This window comes from Hetaerina americana, unplaced genomic scaffold, assembly GCF_022747635.1.
Source record: "Hetaerina americana unplaced genomic scaffold, ioHetAmer1.1.p SCAF_37, whole genome shotgun sequence".
Taxonomy (NCBI): domain Eukaryota; kingdom Metazoa; phylum Arthropoda; class Insecta; order Odonata; family Calopterygidae; genus Hetaerina; species Hetaerina americana.
This window is the reverse complement of record NW_027286952.1, coordinates 3,091,986-3,118,994: the sequence shown is the minus strand read 5'-3', so window position 1 is coordinate 3,118,994 and position 27,009 is coordinate 3,091,986. Positions and strand designations below refer to the sequence as shown.

Here is a 27,009-nt window from a genome sequence, read left to right as displayed (position 1 = left end):
ATGGCAAGCTGGGAGCTCTTAGCTAAGCAGAGACATTGCATTGTATATTTATGTTGTGCCGTCTTGGCACCCTGTGTATCGTCAAAATATGCCCTGAATGTGAGCCAACAACTTGGGCTTGGACAGTGCAAGTTGAAATCTGGAAAAAAATATCAGAGCGGTTTCAAAACTATACTTTCAACGCCTTGGAATCTATCATCCTCAGATTACTTTAAACGAACATTATATATTGCTCTGCGCTGCAAATAGAAATTGAATCACAGCTATTACTCTGCTTGGACTGTTTAGAGTTTTGAAGGGAGGATCTGTCTACAAATAGAACTTCTTGTTTTTTATACTTGTCCCTCTGTATACATACATCGGTCTATGAAAAACTCCTTTTCTTTCAGTTTTCCCCCGTTTTCACAATCCGCTTCGTTTGGACCGTAATTATTTCGCGGCATGGCGAGTGCAGAAACGGAGAACGCGGGATTCCATTCGCTTGTCCGGTAAGTTGCGGAGCACCGGGACGGCGTATACCTCCGCCTTCGCCGCCAAGGCGAGAACTAGTCGCGCGGCCGCTGCCTCGCCGGAATTAGTCCACCGCCTCCGAGGCTGGATGGGGGCGGCGAGGAGGAGAATGAGGGTGGGGGGTGGGGAGGGGCGAGGAAGGGACACGGCAGGGAGGAGGGAGAGAGAATGGGAGAGAGAGAGGACCGGCAGACTCACCACGTCCCGGGGAAGAAGAAAGAGTGAACGCCCTGGCACAGATTGGCGGAGGGAGCCCTACTGGAAGGGACAGACCAGAGGGGTATCTCGTGGGGTCAGAGGGCAAAAAAGGGTGGACGGCCACGTTCTTCGGAAAAATAAAAGGAAAGGATCATCGGCTACTTTTGTGAGTCCCGCACCCACGTTACCGCTGGATCGTTTGATTTGCTTTCTTGGTGTTTGTGCCGCGCGTCTGTGTTCTTCAAAGAGTTCAAGGAAGTGATGAGGGGGCGTCGCGGGATTATTTACGCATCGCGGAATTCGATTCGCGAGTGTTTTTTTCCCGTGCGTGTGTGTATGTGAGTTTGTGCGCTCGGGTGTCTGTGCGCCCCTGATATTGGGGTTTGGGGGCGGGGGGTGGGGGGTGTTGTGAGTGAGGGGGAGGGGTGGCGGATGGGGGTGGTAGGGGTGGCGATTGGAAGGGCCGGGTCTAGGTGTGTTGGGGGTGGAAGGAGGTGCTTCCTCCTCCATAGGTTTCCGCCTCCACCGACCCGCCAACCTTCTCTCCTCCGACGGGGAAACCTTCCCTTGCCACGCTCCCCGGGGCCGACGCGTCTCTCAGCAACCACTCCGTCCATCACCACCTGTTCTCTTCTCGCCGTGATGGACCTAGAATCTGCCTCTAGCCACAAGGGGCTATCTGGCATGACGCATAGGATTTTGACCCTTTGGTTTGACGCAAAGATATGGAGGGCACATTTGGGTATTCCGTCAGGCCAAGATATTATTTAAAATTTGAATGAATTAATTTTGTCCAATGCTCTTCCGTAAGCGTTGTTTTTATTTTGGATTATTATCACTTTTAGTGGCACAAACTACACACTCAAAAGTGAATACAGATATCACATAACCCCTGCACCTGTCAAGCGACTCACTTTCAAATAAGGACGACTTTAACACATAATTTCGTCTTAAATTCTGAAAAGTTTCGAACCAAATTATGGTTACTGGCTCGTCATTTTTCCTTATATTAAACACTATTCCTCGTCAGTTACTTTTCTGGTATTATGGCATACATTTGACGCGTTTGCAATGAGATACTTTTGACTATGCTAAAATTTAAGGAGATGATTCGAAGACATAAAAGTTAAATGCACGTGATAATGAAAATTCCACGTCAATGTGTGTCCACACTTTCATCCTTGGAGGGGTATTGGAATGCCCACGTTTAAACCCAATGAAATGTGCAGATTTTGAAATGAAAAGAAAATCAGCTACGCTCAAAAGTTCAGCTCACAATTAATTTTTGTCAAGCGAAATATTATCTACTACGCAAGAGAAATACCATAACTATATACGGCTGAATAGATATTAAGCTTTTGCCATTTTTTTAAATTGTGTCGTCTGCATGTGGCGGGAAAAAGTTTCACTCGTTCAATTGTAACTTAATTTTTATCAGTCGTTAAAAACAAATAACAAAATGAGACCCAATTAAAAACTTCATTTTATTCACATATTAAGAACAATTTGATGCTTTATATTTCCACCGATTGCTTATTTATCATTTTGAATTAGGCAATAATTAAGATAAATATCTTATCGAAACGGTATTAGCTATAGACAATGTTACAAATAAAGATGGGAGGCCACTCAATACGACTTTTTGGTAAATGTACAATGAATTGGACACACCTAAAAATCAAATTTCTACTATGAAACCTTAATGATTGACTTTATCATTTTCACCCTAAGCAATAGGTTTACTTAGTACATAATATACAAAATATCTTTTTCACAGAAAAACCGCTTTTGTTGGGCCAAAACATTGTGTTGAAGTTTTTTGAGTGTTTTTGTTTACTCATATCATAAGTCTTTGCACATAATCATTGCCAATTAATAATGTAACATAAATACAAGAACGTGCGAAAGAATACCCAAACATTCAAATATCAACAAGGGCTGAACATTTTCAGGAAGATGTTAGGAGTAGACAGAGAGAGTGATGATTATTTTGAGAAGTGAGTTGGAGCTAGACTGATGAAGGTGTTTGAGGGCAGTGGAAAAGGATCAATGCTATCTGAAAGTGAATTCAGCAGAGAGAGAAGAGGCTGCAGAGAAGTGAACGTATGGTGATGGATAACCTGGGAACGGGCGGTTGGAGTAATGAGTGCTTACGCCTAGCTCGTGATGGCTGTTTGAAATATGTGAGGGAAAGGAGTTCAAGACTGTCATTTATCGAGTTGAGACCGTTATAAATTATTCCTAAATCTTTTTTAGTCTATAATTTAGAAGATTGCAAATGAATATTTTAGATAGAATGGTATCATTTGGTGCATTGAGAAAATGTAGGATTCTGCGTTTTTAATTTCCCCAAAGGTATTAGTTACACTATTAATTAAAGTTTGAGTTATTAGATGGAACTGAAACCGATCGTTTGGGAGAGTAATAATTCATAATTAATGGGAAAATTGTTCAAAAATATGACTGTAATGCTTGAGGATCTCTAATTTATGTTAAACTGTACTGAAAGCCTAAGAGAGATATGATTTTATATTTAACTGACTGAATGCTCTCAGAGAAATTAAGCTTTTGATCTGTTGATGTGCCAAGATCCTTTGCTGGAAAGGTTTTTTTTAATGTTATCGAAATAATGGTGCAATTGTTTATGAAAATAGCAAAATAATTACACTTACTCAAGTTCAAGTAGGTTCTCAGGTATTACACAATTCAAAAATCTTATGTAAAGCATTCTGAAAATGGCTTTACGTATGTAGTATTGTAGATTTCTTTAAATATTTTGCAGTTGTCGGCATTAAATTTTCAAAACGCCCTACGGAAGGTGTAAAACCATGATTAGGCTTCACTTCCTGTGCGCTTAAAATAGGAGTAGCCGCGTTTGACATCTTAAGTTCATTACTCGTGTTGCTTATTGATAGATACTTTCAAAACACAGAAATTCCTGGATTCCTATAATAACTAGAGGCTAAAAAGAATTCCGTCGGGCAAAGCTTAAAAGGCTGCCAAACCGAAAAAAAATATTTTCCCAGACCAAAGTATTCTTACGTGTCGCATCACACGAGGAGATAAGCCAATGATATTTGCCAAGAAAAACAATAAATATAGCATGAAATTTCGTTCTTTAAAACGACTGGAAACTTTCAGTGTAGTCTTCAGAATAGATTTGTATTTTCAAAATAAAATAATTGTCAAAAAAAAATAAAAAATGCCGTTTGGAATTTTAAAAGTAATAAATCCTTTGGTTGTATTCGTTGCTTCATTCCGCAGGCCGCAAATTCTACCGGGGACGAGAGACTGTGGCAAAACAGGAAGGTGCTCGCTCCGCTACGCTAATTCGAAGGGCAGGGTTCACCACCTGACCCAATGATGGGCAAAAAGTCGAAGAAGGCGCTGGAAGCCCAGCTGATGTTCGAGCGTCGAGTACTTTTCGGTGTCACTGGTCTCGCTGGACTCTCCATTATCATCTGGATCTGGGCAATCTCGAGCAGCTATTGGTTTATGGTGTACAGCGATGAAGCACCCGAAGACCCACGGAGGAGAGAGGGAGGGATTTGGGTGAACGAAACAAGAAGGTTCTTCCTCAAGTCCAATTCTGGTATCTGGCGGATTTGCAGGACCACTTATGCAAACAACGCCATGGACCAGAGGGCCATATTCAGTAAGTCATGAGTTGACTTTGATTTTTTTTATTCATGGGAAATAGCCTCACTAGCAGCTATAAATTGTATTTCATTCGGTAATCTTAAATCCTTATTTATACTTCGGCTGCATATTACATATTTATTTTCCCGGAAAATTAAACCTCAGACTCACTCAAATTAGTCTGAAACCGCTTTACTCAATTTTTTCTTCGTATTACTAAGACTTTGATATTCATCCAAGGCATCTTCTGGGATCCCACCGAACCCCCCCCCTCCATGTCTTTTCTCAAATTATCACTACATCTTCTTTTGGATTTCCTTTTCCTCACCCTGTATGGCAAGGGAAACGGGATCAATCCATTTTACAAATCTAAAATGTTTTATTGTCCACTTATGGCGTTTTTAGAGTATGAGCGTCACTATAAATGTAAATATGAATAAAAATGATTTTTACACTCTGAAAGTTTTGCAATGAATAAAATTCTTTGAATGCAACTTTTTGAATACCTAAAGAAAACATGGTTATAGTAAAAGTTTCCCTCCTTTTCCCTCAAATTTACCCTTTCTTCCTTTAAGGTTTACCTGAAGCATATTTGTTTAATATTCCTTTGATAATGGTGTTTTCAAATTTTGAAAAACTATGTGTATTTTTACGCGTTACATAACAATAATATGTATTGGTCAAGAACTAAATTGGTATTTGGGAAATGAAAATTGTAAAAAAATATTCCACAAAATTTGAGCATCTAGAAGGTTTTTAAAAATATTTTAATGGTATTTCAAGATGGAAAACTAATAAAGAGAAGACAATAATTGGCATAGGAAACTAATAAAACTAATTTAGTCTAAATTCTTACGTGCGGTAGGCAAAGCACATATTGATACCCTTCGTGTTAAAAACCTCTGAGGCCACAGTGCATAGTATATGGCAAGCCTTAATTTCATAATGATATTAAAAAGTGTGCAGCATTTTCCAAAATAAACTAAATTTTTAAAAGATTCAATGTCCGTGATATCTGTGAAATTTTCATGTTTCACGACTCCTTGGTTTTTTTGAATGCATTTTTCTGAATATATCTAACAGATTCAGGCGAGATTTGTGGAAGTTCGTCATAATGAGAAAAACAAATGTCCTCCCTCTTCTTACCTTTTCATTTCTTTGGTTTCTCTGTCATCTTTGGGTTTTCCATCCTTCTTTTAAATGTCCCAGCCTACCCTACTCCTCAATCCTTTCCTTCCCTTTTCCTCAAGCATGTATAAATATGATGTATTCACTATTTGGCATGGCTTGTACCTGAAGATGGTTCTGTGAACCGACACGCGTTGTACGTTACCATTAAACTCGTGGAAGAGTGCAAATTTATTGTTCCCACAATGTATTGTTCCAAATCGCGCATAATGATTTGTTGTTCCTAGTTTATCTTTATGACCGTACATTTGTTTGACAAATCACAGGCATTGATGTGTATCTAAATGAATATCCAAAGGTAAATGCAATTTTTGAAAACAAGTTATTTTGATAATACTAATAAGACTAATACCATAGATATAACTTATCTGAGAATTTCTCAGGAAATCATTGCACTCATTAAAAACTCTCCTTCGGCTAAGTAAGTCTGATAGAGCTTTCAAGGTTAAAAATAAGGTTAGCAACTACATCATTTGAAGCATCTGCTTGATTGAATAATGTGTTGAAAAATATTTATCGATTTGCTCAAAATGTTACTCTGAAACCTAGACTCTATCGAATAATTAAAAGGTTAAATATGATATATATATATATATATATATATATATATATATATATATATATATATATATATATATATTTGCAAGGTGTGAGAACAATTCAAAACTTCAACCTGAATAAATATGCCCAAGATTAAATTTTAATTACTATTTTTACGTTAACTGTGAAATATTTTTTCTTGAACTGTGTAACTTCATTCAGATTTAAGAAATATAAATACTTTTAATTGATATATATTTGGCATACATTTAGTTTATTTGATATTTTTCATTTTTCTGCAGCTCTTCTGCATATAGTATGTATTATTTTGGTAAATGTTGGGGAAAAATTTGTGTGTAAATTTATAATAAAAGCGAACTTCTTACGCCAAAACCATCAAACCGACCTTCGAGTTAATAACTGCTGCGGTTGCGCAGTCCTCGAATGCTTTTAGTTTCCAAGTTTCCATTTTTATTGATAACTGTGGTTTAGTTTGCCTATTTATAAAAGTAACATTGTGTAACCGGCGTTAATGGTTAGTTCAGTGAATCTACTTTGTAAAACAAGTGGTAAAGATCTAATGGCCTAATATAGGAAGGCATACGATTTTATTGGCTTATTACTCTTCGCACAAATTATGTTTAGCTGCTCATATATTTATAGCCATGGCTCACATTTGCTTATAATAATCTCTTAATCATGCATAAATTCATAATTTTGACTTTAATGATATGATAAAAATTTATTAAGTAAAAGAGTATTTTTTACGAATTCTTAAATTAATCGTAAGAGTGAATACTAGTAACGGATAAAAGAAAGCATGCAATGCGCCATACACGGAGCATCTGTCTAGGCACTTCGGAAAATTGTTTCCAAAATATTTAACACGAATGTTCGTGATCAATTTAGATCAGAAAACATGAGTGTGCAATTATATAATGCCTAAACTCGTCAGCTTTAATGAATAAAAATACTAGTAACCAAGAAGAGTTGGCCCGAAAAAAACGGTATATTTTTTTAAACATCTTCATTTAACGATGCACCCTTAAAGATATGAATCTATCATGAAGATAATCCTAATATTTAATTGTGTCGCACGCCGTCCAATATAGAAGTCAGGGTATAGTTGGCACTTCAGAACGTAAACTATATTGCTGGTGGTGCACGAAGAGTAGGGAATCAGCGAGAGAGAGTTAAAACACGGGTGGAAGAGGGATGAGATTTGGATTTTGAAAATAGGAAATATTTTGCATCTTGATTTATGCTAGGACATGGGAGTAGCTTTTGAACAGGGCGGGAATTTAATGAGTGAACTGGTTGATTTGAAGAGATCTGATATGTTAGCGGGGCGTTTGAAAGTAACGGAGTGGCATTTGGGAATAAGGTTGATGGTGAAATAGTGGTTCTCTCTATCCTCAAGAAACCTCTCCCACTATTTCCCTTCTCCTCGTGCACCTCCAGTAATCTAGTTCACCTTCTGAAGTGTAAGCTATGCCCTGCCGTGTATATTGGACAGTGCACCACACCCCTAAAGATTAGGATTAACAACCACCGTGCCTCTTCCACCCTTGCGTACGGGTCTGTTTCCCCGTAAAGGTGTACTACACGTCGCTCATTGATGAGTTGCAACTTGTCTAAAATTCAGGATAATTCACTTTATCCCGTGCACTTAATTCCTTCTGAATGTGTATAGTATTCCCCTTTTCATTTTTTCACACCATTTTACTGGATCATCAATTCAGAACATAATGCAAAGGTTCAAAGGATGATAGATAAAATACTTTAAGTATTTGTGCCTGTAACAAGGTAGGCTGTAGTTAAAAACATTTGGTTTAGCATAAAATGAGAAAGAAAGCAATCACCCATCAGACTATCCAGGTGAGCTACATTCCCATTATACGTAGAATCATACTTAGACTAGTTATTCAAAAAACTTTGATACATGTGATTTCGTGCCACAAATATGTCTACTAAAAATACACAAGAGGAAATACAAGACCATCAAAAGCTTTCTATATAGACTATTTTAGAATATCCTTTGAAAATTGAATTTTCAGTGTATCTTTCCCACATAGCACTCATCCTTTGTCACTAATATTCTTTTTAAATTTAATCAGTGGTCTCAAGAAAAATGCATAATTATTTCATTCTTATTTTGAGATTATTCCTTACACTAAGCATTCCATTAGTATAAAAAATTACTAACAATATAATTATATTTGTCATCAAAACGCATAAATTTATGAAAACGATGACATTCATTTGGTTATACTTCTGGTATCTTCAGCTCAGAATTTTTTCATGAAAACATGCCATATATGTAGCTTTCCAGTTGTAATTATAGTAATGTTTTCCTTGTTGATCAATGCTCCTCTGAATTTTATAATTTCTTTCAGAGAGTGATAACAATATTGTAGTTCTCTTTGCTAATAAAGTGGGGATTTTGAATTGTTCCTTTACCCTCTGCAGAATCAAACTGAGGGTTGGCGCGATAGGTGATGGTATAGCTCAACTCATACTAAACCCTATGGCATGTACAAATCACAAAAAAGGGTCCCATCATCAGGGGGTCATTTCCATTTCCAGGGATTTCCCTGAAGTATCGCTTACCCAAAAAACTCATGCATTTTGAGTGAAGTTGAGAGAGACAAGAGGCATCACCAAGAATCCAACCCAGGCCCTACAGTCAGTCGCCCAGGGCTCTAACCACTGGATTACCATGCTCTTTTATATGCTAATAATGATAAATTAATTAAGTTTTTAAGTACAAACCTTACTATAAATACATACTATAGATCTCAAATATGTGCTCTGTGTTGGCTAGAAATTTCACAACATGTTATTTCTAAAAGTCATTTATATCCGTTCATTCTGCATTGTACATAGTAATGGGAAGTCCTGTATAATACTTTCCAATCATGCATTGAAAGTGATCTAGTCATAAACTAAGATATTTTGGGTAGAAATTTTTTGGTTATGTATTATATTTATAATTTCCCCTAGATAGGATATTGCCAGCAAAAATTGTATAATTATTCCTACTATGTTTTTCTTTTTTTTCAGCGATATATGTCAGTATGGCATTAGCAATAGGCTTTAATTCATTTCACTATACTCCATCTTTTAGGGAATATTTCCAATAAGCTTTTCTAAATCCCACTCTTAGTCCTTTCACAACTTACAGGTTTTATGCTATGCATATATTCCATGCAAATACATGAATTCTCAAAAAAGATGGTACTCATGAGTAATTCCCATAAAAGCCTAAATTCAAATGACCAGTATTGTCTAACATTTCTTTCTACATCTAATTTTTACCTTTAAGACTTTTAATTCTTGAACTTATTATTTTCTCGCTGCAGCTCGATGCAGGAGTCATGAAATGTTTCCATCAGAATTGAGGGTGCGCTTGGATCCAGCCCTGGATAAAGTTATACTAAGTGAGTACCTAAATAGCGCTGAATGAAGATATATTTATGAACACATTTATCAAGTATTTTCATTTAAATTTACCATGCAGTGTAACACCACAAAAGCCAAATACACACTTAAAAGCACCTATTTTGGTGCAAACAATGCCACTTGATCCATATTTATGCCAGTGTTTCCAGAAGAAAATATTTCCTGATTAATTCTAGGAAACTACGGGAGATGCCGCAATAGTAACTTTTAATGGAGTTATTCGCTATTATGAATTTCAATGCAACCATTTCAGAGCGTAAAATTCATTCACCTTGACCAGGACCCCAGTCAAGGTGAATGATTTTTACACTCTGAAATTGTTGCATTGTATTTCCTGGTTTATTATTACAAAATCGTTCCTAAACTCATATCTTTTATCACATGTTAATGATTCTTTGAAAAATACAGGTCGTTAAAAAAAGTTTTCCATTTGAAAGTATAAAAGATGGAACAAATATTTGTCCGCTATGTGTACACGCACGTACAGATTACAGAAACTGAGTTTTTTAAACCCTCATTTATATAGTGATTGAATTGAGCTCTTACAGCTATGAAATGACTCCAATAGCCATAAAAGTTTACCTTTCAAAACAAAGTACAAATGAGGTTAGTTGGCTGATGCCATAAGTCAAAGGATGGATTAAGGTTAAAAAAAAGGGAAAGGGATGAGAAATGTGAATACGAATATGTATATTTCGCCCACATAGTACCCCATCCTTTGACTAATGGCATCAACCAACTAAGCTCATTTGTGCTTTGGTTTGAAAGGTAAACTGTTTACGGCTATTGGAGTCATTTCTCTGATTTATATGAACCCAAGGGACTGGGAAAAGTCTCCATGTTGAAAAAATTTCACTTTAACTGAAGTCATGGCAAAAGTTAGGAATTAGCTTGTTATTGTTTGTATATTAGAATATGTATATTGAATACCAATCTTTAAATTCCCTTTTTAACATGAAGAAGCTAAAAACATTCATCTACTGAAATCAATGTACATTTGTAAATGATTTTCAATTTTTTATAGAGTAAATAATTTAAAAAATCACATACACATGGTTCATTTTCAGTTTAATTTATTTGTCATTTGCCTTAAAAAATAGCAAATATTCTTATTCTAAAGTATAGGGCATATTGTTGATACATTCAAAGGTCACCAGCTTTAGATTGTCTGAAAATGTATTTTAAACGTGTGCATCTGCCTGCATAATGCGTGAGCATATAAAGCTAAGTTAGGACATCTTCACGGGTGGTAGTCAGCAACAATTCCTCCTCAATATTCTCAAGAGAAGGTGATTCAGCACTAACAGTCTGTCAATTCCTTATAAAGAAAAGAGTAAATGGCAACATCATTGTTGATCATTAAATGAAGAACACAGTGTGTATTTCCTACTGAACATGAACTTCCACAAAGTTGAGCCTGAAACAATTGAATCATTGTTGATCTTTAAATATTTTGCAAAATTTAACCCACGGTGGAAAACTTATGCAAAAAATAATTTAAACTGCTTTCAAGACTAGGTACAATTAACATTCAAGTGGTGCACTAATCTCCACTCTTGCTGCTGTCAGTGAAGGTGTCTGTAAAACCTTCCACGCTTCAGGTGCCTCACCGGCAGCTCCTTGCACAACACACATTAGAGCACATCCAGGCGACCAGTGGAGCACTCGAAGCCCTCAGATTCCAAACTGGAGGCAATGGAAATTGTCTTTTGCTGATTAATGGGTCCCCTAGAGGGTATGTCCACCTGTCAGATGTGATTAAATTATAATGATGACACCCATGCAGAATTTCAATTTGTGTCCAGCAAACCCTGATGCAGCAGCTTGGTCTATTTTATCACAATGCATTTTTTACATTGATTTTGAAAATCCAAAATTGTGGGCAATCAAAGTTTGACCACTAACTTTACGATCCACCTCACCCAATATTTGGAGCCTCATCTGGAGATTAATGCTTGTTTACTTTCATTTACTCATTTTAAAGCTGAAGCATTTGTATTTAGAGCTTCAAATGCTATTGAAAAACATGAATGAACACCCTAATTTCCTCATTTCTTACAGGAATGACCAAACGATGAAATAAGAAGTGAGTCAACCCTCGAGGACCTCACTTTTCTTAAATGGTTGTCCTCTCTGATTACTGAAAGGATTACCTTCATAGTGTTAGAAAATTTCATAGGTGGGAATAAGTAGACAGAAATTAAATGGAAGGAGAAAGAATAAATAGTAAGGAAGCAAGTTGAAATATGGAAGAAGGGGTGAAAGCATATACTCTGCAACCATTAAAACACCATTGCTCTTATTCCAAATTTCAATTATTTTATTTTTTTAGTCCTTGAAAGCAGGTAAGGAAAATTCACTTTAAGAGAGTGAACTGAACAAGGAAATTGAGGAAATAGTTGAAAATTCACACAAACCAAAGTTTGTGTGATACATGTGAATTATAATTAATGGATATATAAAATGTGTTTCTTATATTTACAAGGAGATATATATCTCAGAGTGAATGGCGATGGAGTTATTTGAGGATGGGAAGGGTTACAAGAAGAGAGGTGAAGGATACTGAATGGTGGCTATTGGCAGCTTGTAGGATTGTTTTAGCCTGAGTGATTCAAAAGCCCTTTGCAGCCAAATGTGCGCAAACTCCTCGATTACTCACCTCATTGTTGTCCGGTAATTTAGCAACAACTTCTGTCACAGTGATGATTAAGCAAGTATTAAATGACTGACTGTGAGGAGCTATACATTTAGAAATAGGATGATTGAGGAATGTAGGAGATTTTGTGGAGTGGTGATAATTGTTGTCATAGATGGAGAAGACAGTGGTGCATTAGCTAATGGAAAAATAGAGGTAGAAATAACAGGAGAGGAATTGAATGGCATTTTTTAAGCACAAGTGGCCATTAACTTTTATTTGGAAGAAGGAACTGTGGAGTGGGAAAGAGGGCAGCATTTACACCTGGTGCAGTTGCAGGTTGAGAAATCCAGGGTAGGAAAGGGGTAGGGTAAATTCCACTACCCCCTCCCTGGTAATCCTCGCTTTGTAACCAATTATTTTCACACCATATTCTTAAAAATGAACCCCTCTTTGTGCATGACATTCATGGTTAATGATTCAAGGAGAATGCATATATGTCACCGTCTGAACTAGAATAATTTCATTGGTGGTTAATTATCCACTATATACGAGTACATGAGAATGACTCGTATTCATATCTCTACTCTGCGATTAACATTTCATATTTGCTGAATATTTTTAATGTGAATGAAGAAAAATACTTTCTTTGATGACATTTTTGTAATGTTTTTTTTTCTAGATTACAACAGAACAGAAGCATCATTTGCCATCATAAGCTTACTTCTTATGTTCATGGGTTTCTTTTTTTCTGTATACACATTTAGAAACCCAAGATACATGTTTAAACGTTTAGCTGGAGGAATACACTTCATTACAGGTATGATATTTTTTGTTTTTTCTCTTTTAAAGTGCAAACAATATTTTTTAATTAACTGTGAGTTTCAATAAGTATTGCTTGTTACAATATTTTATTGTATCAAGAATTGTTTTTCTCTTAGCAAAAAGCACAGCCTCAATAAGTAACCACTTCAATAACAATCAATTTAATTGTGTCTTTATACTGATTATATTTATGATTAAAAATAGAAACCTGCCATTTATTTGCATATTTTCACACTTAATCCCTTCCTTTTTCAGCTGGTTGTGTATTTGTGGTGATAGAAATCATGATAAACTCCATTAGTTATGAAAAAGAGCATATTCCATTTATTCACCCCAGGGGTGCTTCATATCACTATGGATATTCATTTGGTTTAGCTTGGATAGTGGTTATAATTTATATTTTTTCTGGTTTGGCTTTTCTCATATATTCACGCAAAAGAAAAGGTGAAAAATCTCCAAATGAAGAACTTGGAATGGCTGATGAACCAACAATAATTGGCCGGTAGGAAAGACTGAATGAATGATATAAGTGTACCATTCCCTAATCTACTTTTCTCCCAACTTGTATGAGTGATCATTCATCAAGTCATTACAAGAAGAGTTCCAGATTATAATACTGTTTCTACTCTTCAGTCTTTCACCAATGCATAAAGTGTTGTAAACGAGCCAATGAAAATTGTGAGATTATGAGACAGATATTCTGTGATATTGTTTCTCAAAGTCATTGTAGTCATTCAAAAGAAAGTTTTCTATCACTTTTATTACTTGGTGATTGTCAGATTTATGGATCTCTGTCTCATAGCCATTTTGTATAAAGTGGCATTATACTGTTACTTGTTCTTTGAGAGGTGTTTAGCATTTATATAAAGTTTAACCTCATCATAAGAATAATCTTTCAAATATTTCCAATTGAATTTCAGTCAGCAGTAGCAGCTCTTGTGATTGGTAATATTTGTGAAGATTAGATGCCTTTCCATTTAATGAATCAGAATTAGAATCAGATCGGAAAGTTAGTGTTTAAAAAAAATATTCTCTGAAAGCAATTGGAAATTTATGATAGGGTATATATTATACAGTTCATTCATCTATCTCAGGGATTGGCATACATACCTATGCAATCATATCTAGAGGAATTAAACTGATATTAATCATCAAAACAATTTTTGTAATAGGATGATCTCCAAATGTAAATTAAATAAAGAATAACCCCAATAAAGTTAAATGTGCAGAAAATTTGCCAAGTCTTTAAATGAAAGGAATACATGGTAAAACCGTAAAAAATGATTTGATTTTCTACAAAATTCATTCTGTCCTATTTATTAATTACAAAATGAATCAAAGTAAGGAAATACATATATGATTCAAAACAAAGGTTATAATGATTATTTATTTCTTCATCAGTATTGGCAGTAGAGTGGCATGGTATCACAATGAGCACAAGAAATGTAGTCTAGCCTCCAACCAAACTCTTCTCAATATATTTGAGGAATCCATATATCCTGCGAAAATCATCTAGTTATCTATCCTTTACTATCAATCTGAGCTAAAGAGTATCTTGTGCAACAACTCAATTCTTCACTACTTTTTGAAAAATATAGATGTTGTCATTCTCAAATTTTGGAATCACACACAGTTTCTTGAGCAATAGAATTGTGATACTCAGTAATTTCAGTGAATGAGAATCAAAAGATACCAGGAGATTACCTGGTGATATCAGGGCCCTGAGTTTTGCCAGCAGAATTAATTATTCTCTTTGGACAAGAGATAGACGATAGAATAAAGAAGAACTTGAGGTGGAAATGATCAGATGTAATTTTCCAAGTTCATGTGATCCAGGGAAAATGCCACATCATTTTTGAGAACATTAAATATTGATTGATTCCTAACACACTATGCTTATATCAATATAGACTATTATAAAGTTTAAAGTTCACTGTTTAATCAGATCATGATCAAATATACTCCATAGCTTTTTTTAAACATTCTAGCACCTGTTTAGCATAAGATAATTCTAATGATTGAAACTATGTTTGACCTAAAAAAATGACCAATGTATTTTTGAAATGTTGCTGTATCTATCAGATATTCATGCTATTAATGTTCTTAATTTCAGAAACTAAAAGCATATTGAATATTTCTCTATTATTCCTGAGACTGTATCCACTCTCATTATTTTACCTGGATCTGGATTCTGAGAAGATAACTTGTCTATTCACTCCTACAAGGCATTAACGTCCCAGATTAATCTCTGAGCATGCAGGTTAAAGTAGTATTTTCAATACAGAATTAAATGCGTAAATTTAATATAATATTATTTTAAATTGTATTACATAATGAAAGGAGATGCATTCGTTTTCTTTCATTCTGAAATTTTATTTTCAGAAATAAAGAGCAACATTGAATATGGAGTGAAAGAAATAAAATCAAAGTTCTTCAAAAAACTGAGTTAGCCTCAAGTCAAGTTGAATTATCATGAAATGATCATGGTTTCATTCAGTGTGTATGGACATGCAGTTGCATTGAACCACTTAACAGAGAGAGTGGTTTCAACTCCTCGGAACACCCCCGGGCACCTTCAGCTTCACCCAAACTGTGGGATTTTTTTGGGCACCAGATCTCCCTGGGAAACCATAGATGGGACAAGGAAAGGAACTGGCGCCCTACTCTGTTGAATAAATTTCACATACCCTTGGGGACCGTACTATGTGAGCTCTACTCTCACATATCAAACCAATTTTTGGATAGATTCAGTGGTCGTGACGCCATTCAGCATTTTCATATGAACTTCCAAGTGAGACGCAGTTGTTGTTTTTGTGCTCTTTTACTATCTCAATTAGCCAGCTATAAAATTCCCCCATCTTGGATCAAGGGATGGATACCTTCCTCATAGATATATAGTTTGGGTCCTTATTGTTGATTTACCAAAAAAGTCACTGAAACTAGCCAGAGGAATTAAAAAAATTGGCGAAATTGGCAAATTTAGCGAAGCTGGCTGATTGCAAAAGAACCTGATATAATTTATAGCATGACAGTGTTCAGGCAAAGGACGGTTTGCTGAATTTGTGCAGTGACATGCCATGTTTCCTTGGCATTACAATAACTCTATCATATATTTCAGCAACTAATTTATCTTTAAACCTGAAGTTATCAAAAAATTTCCCATTCATGATGCAAAATGGCATTAGCTCTTTAGACTGAGGTGACAACTCACAGGTCAAAAATCTTTCGTCAACTGCTCCATCTTCAGTAATGTATCAAAGAACTATTGGCTACAGATCTTCCATGCTGACATTTTTGACTTCATCAATCATTTAAAAATTACCTCGGCTTTCAGTTGCCCTCCCTAATAATTAATATCACTTCAACAATTATTATGACCAAAGAATGTTTTTTAGACCAAAGAATTTTGGACCATATGACCAAAGAATGTCTTTCTTTTTTAGTTCATAAACATTATTTTTTCACATATATATTAGGTATTTTAAGCAAGAGATGTGTTCACATTCATCCAGATATTACATAAGTTCAAATGAAATTAGTCACAGTGGTACCCGCTATTAATTAATTTAGCAAGACTCCAAGAATTCAAGCAAATAACAGAAATGCAGTCCAAATGCAGCCAAATTAAGTTAAGCTTAATAGCAGTTAAAAACCATTATTGCGAGACATTTTCCACTGTGTGGGTAAGAAAAATTATACAGGATAAACAAAAAGGGAAAAAATGAAGGATATTGATCATTCTTGGGTTTTAACTGAGGAAGAAAAAAGTGTCTTTTGGATGAAATACATAAATTCTCTACACGAATTACATCAGGAGTTATTTTTAGTCATACCAATTACCTAGATGTGGCATTCACCTGGTAAATATTGTTTATGTCACATATCAGATCCATGGAGCCAGCTTACCAAATATTTGGCTCATGGCGTTCTGCTGCTACCGTGTTCAAATGTCCACATCGAAATCATTTAGATAAAATAGAAGCAAATATACTATTTTGACAACATAAATGCTTTTTTTAAGTATGGGGATATTCCCATTGAACAGGAATACTGTTCAGACAAGGCCACCAGAGTGTATGACATATCCACCTTCAACTCAGCTGATTCATGGTTGGCAGACTTTGCTGTAAAATTTATAAGTAATCTGTAAGAAGGAGTTCATCATTGAGAAATTTGAGATGCTGAGAAAAGGGGTTAAAAATAACATGGAAAAAGTATTGGATATGGTGACTATAAGAGAGATGATTTAATTGAAGATATGGATGAACAATATGAAGGTTTCAATCCTGAAAAGTGAGCCACATAAAAGCAAATGAATAATCAGAGGATTAGGCTGCAATAAGAGAAATGAATTGTACACTTAAAGAAAAGAACATTTGTCCGGTAAATCTGTCATTGAAGTGGATGTTGGAGACAAATTGTATACGTGTAAGATATGCAACATTATGACATTTAATTTGTGATGATGTCCTTGAATAATAAAATTAGTATTAGAGAAATTGCTTTGTTTTTCTGGTCTTCCAGAGATTGAAAATTGTTTAGTGTATTGGGAATGTAGGAAAAAATAAGAGTAATTTTTAAGAGTGGAGTTTTCATAAGAGTGTAATTTTTGCCATATGATCCCAAAGTAAAATTTTGCCAAATATGGGCATCTTAATGGTTTTATTGTAAATAGAAGCAATTTTTATTATTTTAATTAATTTTCCATTTAATTTTTGTGGCTTTTTATACTGAAGTATTTTCTAACAAACTTTGAAACAAATGACAAATATTTTTATACCCTGATTTTTTTTAGTTTTTATACCTGTTTTTTTATTTTTCTCTGAGAATAAGTTGCATATTTTAAGAATGATTCCATTTTTTCTGAAATGGTGACTCTTGTGATGAGATACTGGTAGTCAATATCTGCATTTTAGGAGTATTTAGATGAGAAGCACTAACTGATACTTCACCAAAAGGGTTTTCAGATTTCTGAAAAATTTCTTTTCAAATTACAATGTCCCTGCCTTATGCCTGTCAATGATTAATAATTTTTATTTCTTGTAAACACTAATAATAATTTTCCATGCTGAGCAGTTAATGGATTACAGGCATAGCTAGTTATTAAAAAAGGGAAAGATTGTAGTGATTGTCAACCGAGTAGATAAGTTTATAATTACATTTGTTGTTCATATTTTTAACTCAGATTAACAAAGAGCTTATCTCAATAGTTTCAGCCTCAACTTTGTGGAAGTTCATTTTAATAAATGAAAAAATAAAAACTTTGTTCCAATCCACCACTTTATTTCAGGTACGACTAGTTTCGACGCTACGGCATCCTCAGGTACTCAGGTACAGGTACCTGAGGATGATGCCGTAGCGTTGAAACTAGTCGTACCTGAAATAAAGTGGTGGATTGGAACAAAGTTTTTCTTTTTTCATTTATTAACAAAGAGCTTACTAAATAGCCAATGGATACTGATTTGTTCATGCAGCACCTTTGTGGGATTTACCAATGTTCAATGCACTATATTAAAAAAATGTCTTCAAAAAGATTTATTTAAATTAAAAGTTGTTACTTTTACATTTTGGTGGTTTCAGCAACCTTCATCAGAGTACTAAGAGTTTACTTCACATTGCTAATTTTGAGGCACTCTTTTAACCATGTGTCACAACAACTAATTTATGCAAGCAATATTTTTTTTAAATGGCCTCTGTTTAAAGAAGGTGAATTTTCAATATTCTCCCTAGAAGCTAAACCTTGTTTTCCATAACAAACAAGAGGCAGATCTAAGAAAGTCCCTATTTTTTAACTGATGTCATTTTTTCCTTTCAATTGAAATTCTGTATTAATGATTCAGAGATAGACCAATTATATGAATTTTCCAAAAGGAAAGCTTTTTCACAACCAATATGACAGCAAAGGTCTTTGGGCCTTTTCCAGCTTTGAAATGGAATTCATGTCATCATGTCTACTCATTATCCACACTGTTTACTCTAAAGAAAAGAGGAGGTATGGCCAGCAAAATTAAGTTACTTTTGAAGCACCAACTGAATCAGGAATCATTTCAATATCATCATTCACTTATGTGTCAACAGTAGTTCCTCAGTTTAGTTTCAAGTGATGTTAAAGCCATTCATCTTCAACCCTCAGCTTCACCCACCGTGTGTGTGATAATTTGCCCAAATTCCAAAAAACCAACGCCATGACCTTGCCTGCAGATGAAACGGTCTTCGCCTTCTTTGGAGTCGGTTTTCCCTTTTAAAATCCATTGTTTTGATTGTTGTTTTGATTCGGGCATGGAGTAATGCACCCATGTTTCATCCATGGTAATGAAATGGGGCAAAAATTCTGCTTTGTTGCTGTAAAACTTTGCTAAACACTCAATTGAAACATCTTCACGGCACTGGTTTTGCTAGACGATGAGCAAATGTGGCACCCATCCACCACACAGCCTTCTTACGTCCAAATTTTCAGTTAATATGCGATGTACCATACTTTTTGAAATGCCTACTATGTCTGCTAGCTCACGCACTTTCAGTCGACGATCATCCAGTATTACTTTGAAGATATTCTTCACCATTTCTGGAGTCGTCACCTCATTTGGTCAACCAATGCGAAGCTTATCTTGACAGTTTGTACGGCCTCGTTTTAACTCTGCAACCCAATATTTTAGTGTTGTAAACAAAGGAGCAGACTCACCCAGAGTAGGATCCATTTCAGCTTTTATATTGGTTGGGCTGAGGCCTTTCAAATAAAATTATTGTATCACATAATGATGACCAATTTTCTCCATTTTCACAAATTCAATGAAAGCGTTCACTATTGATTGCTACCAAACAAATACTAAACAACGTGGCATCTTCAAACTTGAAACATACCCTTTATAGATTGCCTACTTTCTAATACAGTGATATTTTTCAAACAACTACCACCATCTCTAGGTCAGGCCGGGTACTTTGGGACCAACGTGGTATTATGAATTAAACGTGTCAATCTTCAGATAAATAAGCATTAAACATAATTAAATATTACTGAAAGGCATTCTACAAACTATAATGCATCCCTTTCATATACACACGTGCTGTGGGTATATAAACAAAATGACAGAAGCATGACACACATGGTATAAGTAAAAAAATTAAAAGACTTCATCAGAGTTCATGCATATGGTAACAGACTACATCAAACGAATTCATGAATTTATCAGTTTGATGAGTGGCAGTGAAGGAATTCTGAAAAAAATCGAAGGCTGTAGACCACATCAAGCAAATATTCAAACAAATATTTGATTTCAGACTACAGTGAAATATTATTGTTGAACACGCATTGAAAAAGTGACATATACATTTCTCAAATCCAATAAATACACAGTACCTAGGTACAGTATGCATCGGAATTCTCATAATTGTCTCACAATGTAGAAGTTGCTCAGGTGAGAGCATATATGCTAATATACAAGCTTCACTATCATCGATCAATTTTTGCAGTTGGAAATGATATTTCCAAGTATTTGCGGAGAGAGATATTTCTGAAAAATTATCCATTATCCCAGTAAGTATTAAATTTATTTTAAATTTACTCTGCTTTAAAAGATAATATTGCAGAGTATTGCATAATTTTCAAAAGAATTTGACTTTTATTCTTAGTTTACAAAAAACCAGAAGGCACCTTTGAAACCACTCTTAATAATGTATTTTACAATGTTAGCAAATTAGGCATTGACAAATAATATGCATTTTATAACATATTCTTGATCAATCAGATTCATTTAAATTGTATTGATTCAATTCATGGCATTCAGAGCATAGTATAACATCAGTGAAAACTTTGATAGAAAGAATGTTGGAAGAAAGAGAGATCCATTCAGCCTGCCACTTTACATATATCCCAACCCTAATATTTGAAGTAAACAAATGGGGAAAAGCCCTGAACTTACATTTTTTAACTTATGATTTTTGTGCTCACGTGGTGTTTAAATCTAAAAAGTGATGTATCCCTTAGCAGGAAATGTGAAGATAAGCAGATAGGTATAGGAACTAATACTCTGTGTAACCTTTGTTACCAGTCTCTACCACAGAGAATTAATTCTGCAGTGGCACAGGATGATTGAAAATACATAAGAACCTCAAAAATCAGCTTAAATATATAAGACAGAATATTTAAGAAATATAAGTTATTTGGTGAAAACGTTGAGCTACAGGCCGCTAGATTATGCTGCTTCTTTGCATGTATTAAACCTGTAACACAAAATTATCAACAAATTCATTTATACTAAAAAGACTATTTTTTATGCTGAAAATTGGAGCCAATTGTGTAGGTTGAAAGTGAATAAATTTATTTCCATAAGCTGACTTTTGTCAAAAAGTCATCTCAGATTTTTTCATAAAGGTCGGCTTGGTTTTATAGAAATTAGGTAGGTTGATACCAGGATTAGGTAGGTTGACAGCAGGAAAGTTATTCCAAATGTTATCACAAACATTATTTAAGAAATGAGTTATTTACTGAAAATAGTAGTTGTAGATTTAGGGAAGGCACCCAAAATGTAGAGGTCATTTGCGCCGTTAAGGATGGATGGGAAAGGTGGAAGGATGGGGAGAATTTCAGCGTCATCATTAGCCTACTCTTATTAAAAGGCACCAAGGGGTCCGCAGCTTATCGTCCCATCCGACGGACGGCGTTCTCTCTCAAAGTACCCTCCACTAAGCACCTCAAGTAGGGATCGAGATACCACTGAAAAAGATCTGCCGTCTCCAGAATTCGAACACAAGTGAAGCCAGCACGCTAGCCCCCGCATAATCCTGATTCCCCTTGCTGATTATATAAACGTGAATGTAATACAAATGCTCCTTAAAAACAAAATTTGAAAATCCCAGAAAGTATTCTATGAAATTAACTCTAAATTTCACTGAAAAGAAACCATAGTCTGCAGTGGAGCGCTTAGAATTACTATTATGAATGTTAAAATTGACGGCTTTTAAGAAATAGAGTAAATCATTTCTTTCTTGTCAATTAGTCAAATTTAAAAACTTTAGTTTATTTTTAAATCGCCCTTTAATAAAAATCCGAGATTTATCGGTGGTTACGGATGCTGTCTCTAATGGGCCATAAATTTCTATGACATAAATGTACTGATAAGCTCCGAACTCGAATATTCAGGCTTTCTGACGTCGGATGTTATCTCTAGTCACTAACACGATCTATTATTAATTTTACCACCTAGAATCCTTATGTATCGCCCAAACGGCGAGCACAGAGGAATCAGATTCTTTATTGGTGAAAATACATCATAACCTTATCACATCCGCAGAACCTTCGTGGAATTTCAACGCGCTATATTTTGAAATTTTCGATAATCTTTTGTTTGCCTGGAGTTGAGTGAGAGAGACGCCAAGCGAGTTGACAGTGAACTATAATTAAAACAAGCATTAAATAATTTGGCATCTATGAAATTTTTCAGTCGTTGGGGATTTAAGTCATTTAATTATGTGAAACAAGAAAAATAAAGCAAATCATCAGTACCTTATTTTTTGAGAGGTAAGAGTTTTTTCTCCGGCTAAAAGTGGGCTAGTCCTGTACTAGTTAAGTAGGTTATAGCAGGAACTTTAAATGAACACATCCTGTTATTGAGGGGCAACCCTGTTCTACGTAAACTTCTTAATAATCTTTCAATAAGTTTTCATAATTTTAAGAAATATACTGATTCGAGATTTAAAGCAGCTCTAGTGATTTTAGTGCTTATGGTCATTGAAAATTTTTCCAGGTGACATATCGTGGAGTGATATTCATTTTCCGTGGGTGATTCTTTCATCAAAGGACGGATACATATCTTTTCATTTCCGACTGGAAATTCACTGTTCCGTTTGTACGCCTTCATAACATGAGTACTTTGGATTGAGACACGAAGTAAGCGATGTTTTTTAGATGCTGGCCTATAATCCATTAGTCATAGTTGTCTTGTGCGGTTGTAAACTTCATTAAGAAAAAAATCACTCTGCAATAATTGACCAAAACATTTTTGCTGTCTTGGTATCAGAAGCAATGGAGGTCCCACGTCTGGACCGCCTGTGACAAAATATTCCTTTTGAAAGATGGGTGCCAAAGAGGGTAAGAAACACATGCCATGGAGCTGAAGGTGTGGGTGGAAGGCATACAAAGAATCGTGTGTGGTGTTACCGAGAGCACAACGTGTCAGGTATGCTTTGTTATTAAAGTAATTTAAATCTGCGGTGCATTACAATTGTCAAATCTTGTTTTGTTTTCACAGTTGCGTCGCTTTGTTCAATCTAAGAACTTTTGCCCCTTGCAATTCGAATTTCAGGATGTGGTGTATGCATTGGCTCATGCCACTGGAAAAACGGGTCGCTTCACTTTAATCGAGCGTTGGAGAAGCAGTGAAAGACTCCTTGCACCACATGAGCACCCACTCGAGGTTGGTAGAGTGAATCCAGTGAAAATTGGTTTCCAGTGGTTGAAAAATCTTAAGTTTGAATTTTCAGGCTTTCAGCTTAGTGTGTCTTCCCCTAAGCGAAGATGTTGTTTTAATGGTTTGGATACTACGCATTTGAAAATGAGGAATTATTATTTTGCATTCACCAGCACTTTGCCCATGTAGCTAAGTTTCTCCATGCATTAGTTTAATAGGATGCATTGTTGAATACTTGTGAGAATATCAATATCCTCCTGTAATTTGTTTTACATTTAAATAATAATGGAAAGCAAAGGAAAATTCGGAAAGTATTTACATTTTAAATTGTAGCACTTTTGAGCTATAACATATTTTATATTGGAGCTAATGACTAGTCTCAATAGTATTAAGGGATAGTAGAAAAGTTTCATCTTTTGTATTGGCACTTATTTTTCATGGGTGATAGCGTAATTTATTGAAGGCTGTTCTCAAATTCAAATTTCAAAAATAAATATTTTGGATTTATATTTAGGATCAAAGGTTTTCTTCAATCTTTTGTTCACGATTTCGTTTCTCTATCATGCCTCTCATTCACTCAATTGAGGAATTAGTTCAGAAGTGGAGGCATGGCCAGAATTTTAATGGAGAATATTGAAAAATTGTTCAAAGTTAATTTATTGGTGAAATTATGTTGGAGCCATTCCTTATCAACATTCACCTTATGCTAATTCGAAAAGTGGTATTGAATATTTCTTTCTTATATTACATATATGAAGATAATATTTAATGTGATACATAGATGAGTGTAGCAGTGATGAAATTATTATGAAAGAGCGCAATGTTTTATAGATCTTGTTATATATGATTTTAGTCTACGAAGTATGCATAATTTTGCAAATGAATACCACAATGCATTCAAAATAAGTCATGTGATATACAGTTTCTTGTTTTTCAAGAAATATAGAGCATAGGTTTGCGGCTGTAAGATTTTCTTTTTTATCCCCCAATTTTTGCCAATACATTTGTGTAAGTGGTTAATTAATTTTTAATTATCACATTTTTTTGTGTAAATATCATGGCTTTTCTGTTTTATGTGTCGTTTATTAATTCTAAATCCATTTAAACAATTCTTATATCACTGTCACCTTTATTCACATCAGTTGATCAGTTCCAGGATTTTATTACCTCCAATTAATTCTTGATTTTCCTTTCTCAAATTCATGATATTAATTCTTGAGTTTCACTGTAAGTCCCTAAAATTTATTATTTTGAAGAAACAATTTGAGGGGATCGAGATGTTGCGGTGGCTATCATGCTGGCTTCCCACCCAGAGGGACCAGGTTCGAATCCCTGCGGTGTTGAACAGTTTTCAGTGGTATCTCAATCCCTACTTGAGGTGCTTTGTGGAAGGCACTTTGAGTGAGTGCGCTGTCCGTTGGACAGGACGTTAAGCTGCAGACCCCTTGGCGCCTTTAATAAGAGCAGGCTAATGCCGGCGCCGGGTTTCTCTCCACCTTTCGTCCTATCCTGTCCATCCCTAACAGCGTGAATGACAGTTGCTATCCGTTGCTTCCCCTAAATACTACTAATACTAGAAATTATTTGGCATAAAACTTTAAAGTGGAAATGATATTATTTATACTATTTCTGCTCAATTCTTAAATAAATTTAATCAATAGATATCAGGTTTTGGTTCAAATATGCATCAAAGAAATTATTTCTCCTCAATAATTTCATTGGGCTATTAGAAGATTTTTCAGGTTTTTGCTGATTAATTGAAATTTTCGAAACTGGCTTTAGATAATCATGACTTTTCCTAGAAAAAATTGGGCACTTCAATTGCTACACTCCCATTTTTAATGCCTTATATCCTATTTATAGTTTCATCATTGTTTTATAGTTTATCATTGTCACTCGCAGCTACTTTTGAAGTGACATTGATTTTCATCTTACATCACCTAAATTAGTCATTAAATATTACATTTAACATTGGTTTTCATTGTAAATAGAGTGATACAGCATGTTAGCTGGATACAGTTATTGTAGTTTTCAATTTCTTTATAAAAACAGTTAATCCATGAACCCTCGCATAGTGTCATTCCTAGTTTTCTCCAAATCTGGTGTTTCAAAATTAGTCGAAAAAACATAGTCAAATGCAGCCAATTTAGGAAAATGAGTATAATCCTTTTTTAGTTGATTTAATTTTTTAGCCATTAATAAATTTTCATTTAAGATGTGTTTATAAAGGGTATACTTTTTGCACCCTGTATTATCTTAGTTTGTCACAGTTTCATTCATTATCTGCTAAAGCATTTCATTTTGGAAATTCATTATTGGCCAATGTGTTATCTGTTATCCCATTCCTGGATAATGGAGAATCTATTGTACCTATGACTCATTGTGAAACAAAACGAAAAAACACATGAACCACAAAACTGTGCAGTTATGTGGTTTGTGTGTTTACAGTCAAGGAACAAATGTTATGATATTTCATTTTAGATGCAAAATTGTTTAGGGATTTGCATAGAGAGTTCAAGTTTTGTTAAATATTTTTATAAAGACGAGGCACTATAATAACACTGTCCCTGCTTATGTTGTAGTCATATGAATCACTTCTCATGAAATAAAAAATACAATTCTGTTTGGCATAATTTTTTAGATGAAGACTTTACATGTGTAATGGCACCTAACCTCGTGTAACCTTTGAATGAGTGCTTGAAATTTCAAGTATGAATTTCTGTAGAATATGCGGTATATGAAAATTTTTCATTCCAGTAAAACCAAGTACCAAAAACTGTCATGCACATAGTATCCCTAAACAATTTGCTATGCATTTCAGAAATACTGAAAATTACATATGCCTATAAATGTGAGGAACTGCTATTTAACCTTTTTGTAAAAGATGGAATAACTTTTCAAACTCTCTTAAATATATGTGCAAACTCTAATATGTTGATAATTTCTTTGAAGGTTATTGAACTTTTGTTTCAAGTGGCAACTGTTTCATAGCTTTATCCCTTTCCATTTGCCGGTGCTATCAGTACTGAAATCAAGAACCAAATCCAAGATCCAAAATGGTACCAGAGCCAAAAAAGTTGGCAAAAACTATTTAATTGCATTAATTCATTTTAAAATAGTCAAATCTTGAAATATAATAAATGTTTCCTTTTTTATCATTATTTGCAGATATTAACAAAATGGGGAGAATACTCCAGTGACGTGCAGTTCATATTACAAAGATCTGGAGTAGATGGAAACCAGTTATCTACAGTTGGGCAAGGTAATTATGAAATCATATTATTGGGAAAACAGAAACTAGTTGTGTACAAATTATGGCAAAACAAAAGTAGTGATAAGTGATCCCTGGTAAAGAAAAAAATAAATTTAATTAATTTTTACGGCATACAGGTGAAGTTGGAAAAAGCCTTAAAAGGTAGACAGAAGTTAAACTCGGCTGAAAATACAATGAAAACTGCCAAAATGTTGGCAAATTTTAATTCATTTCTATTTGAAGCTGTTTTTATTGACAAGACCTTTCTTTCTGATTTTGTGATTTCATAGCTTTACTACTTTTGAGTTACTGTTGAGTTAGTTTCAGTTAATTGATTTCCTTAACTCATTATT

The 27,009-nt window shown here is 34.8% G+C and overlaps 2 protein-coding genes across 7 annotated transcripts in view; both read left to right on the top strand.

Annotated features, from left to right (window-relative positions):
• Positions 1-693: 693 nt before the first annotated feature.
• LOC139691508 (voltage-dependent calcium channel gamma-1 subunit) lies at positions 694-15,037 on the top strand. Its single transcript, XM_071589358.1, has 5 exons — positions 694-874; positions 3,973-4,363; positions 9,438-9,515; positions 12,855-12,992; positions 13,253-15,037. The coding sequence occupies exons 2-5, from the start codon at positions 4,069-4,071 to the stop codon at positions 13,501-13,503; spliced, it is 762 nt and encodes a 253-aa protein (XP_071445459.1). The 5' UTR covers positions 694-874; positions 3,973-4,068; the 3' UTR covers positions 13,504-15,037.
• Positions 15,038-22,399: 7,362 nt separating this feature from the next.
• The window catches only part of RASSF8 (ras association domain-containing protein 8), a 36,354-nt gene continuing 31,744 nt past the window's right edge, over positions 22,400-27,009 (top strand). For 5 of the 6 annotated variants that reach the window (XM_071589367.1, XM_071589366.1, XM_071589365.1 and 2 more), the window contains exons 1-5: positions 22,400-22,514; positions 22,741-22,883; positions 23,014-23,172; positions 23,299-23,409; positions 26,572-26,665. In XM_071589367.1, the coding sequence (XP_071445468.1) occupies positions 23,101-23,172; positions 23,299-23,409; positions 26,572-26,665 (277 nt within the window). In that variant the 5' untranslated portion in view covers positions 22,400-22,514; positions 22,741-22,883; positions 23,014-23,100. The remainder of the gene's footprint in view (positions 22,515-22,740; positions 22,884-23,013; positions 23,173-23,298; positions 23,410-26,571; positions 26,666-27,009) is intronic. The other variant, XM_071589363.1, reaches the window with a different exon arrangement.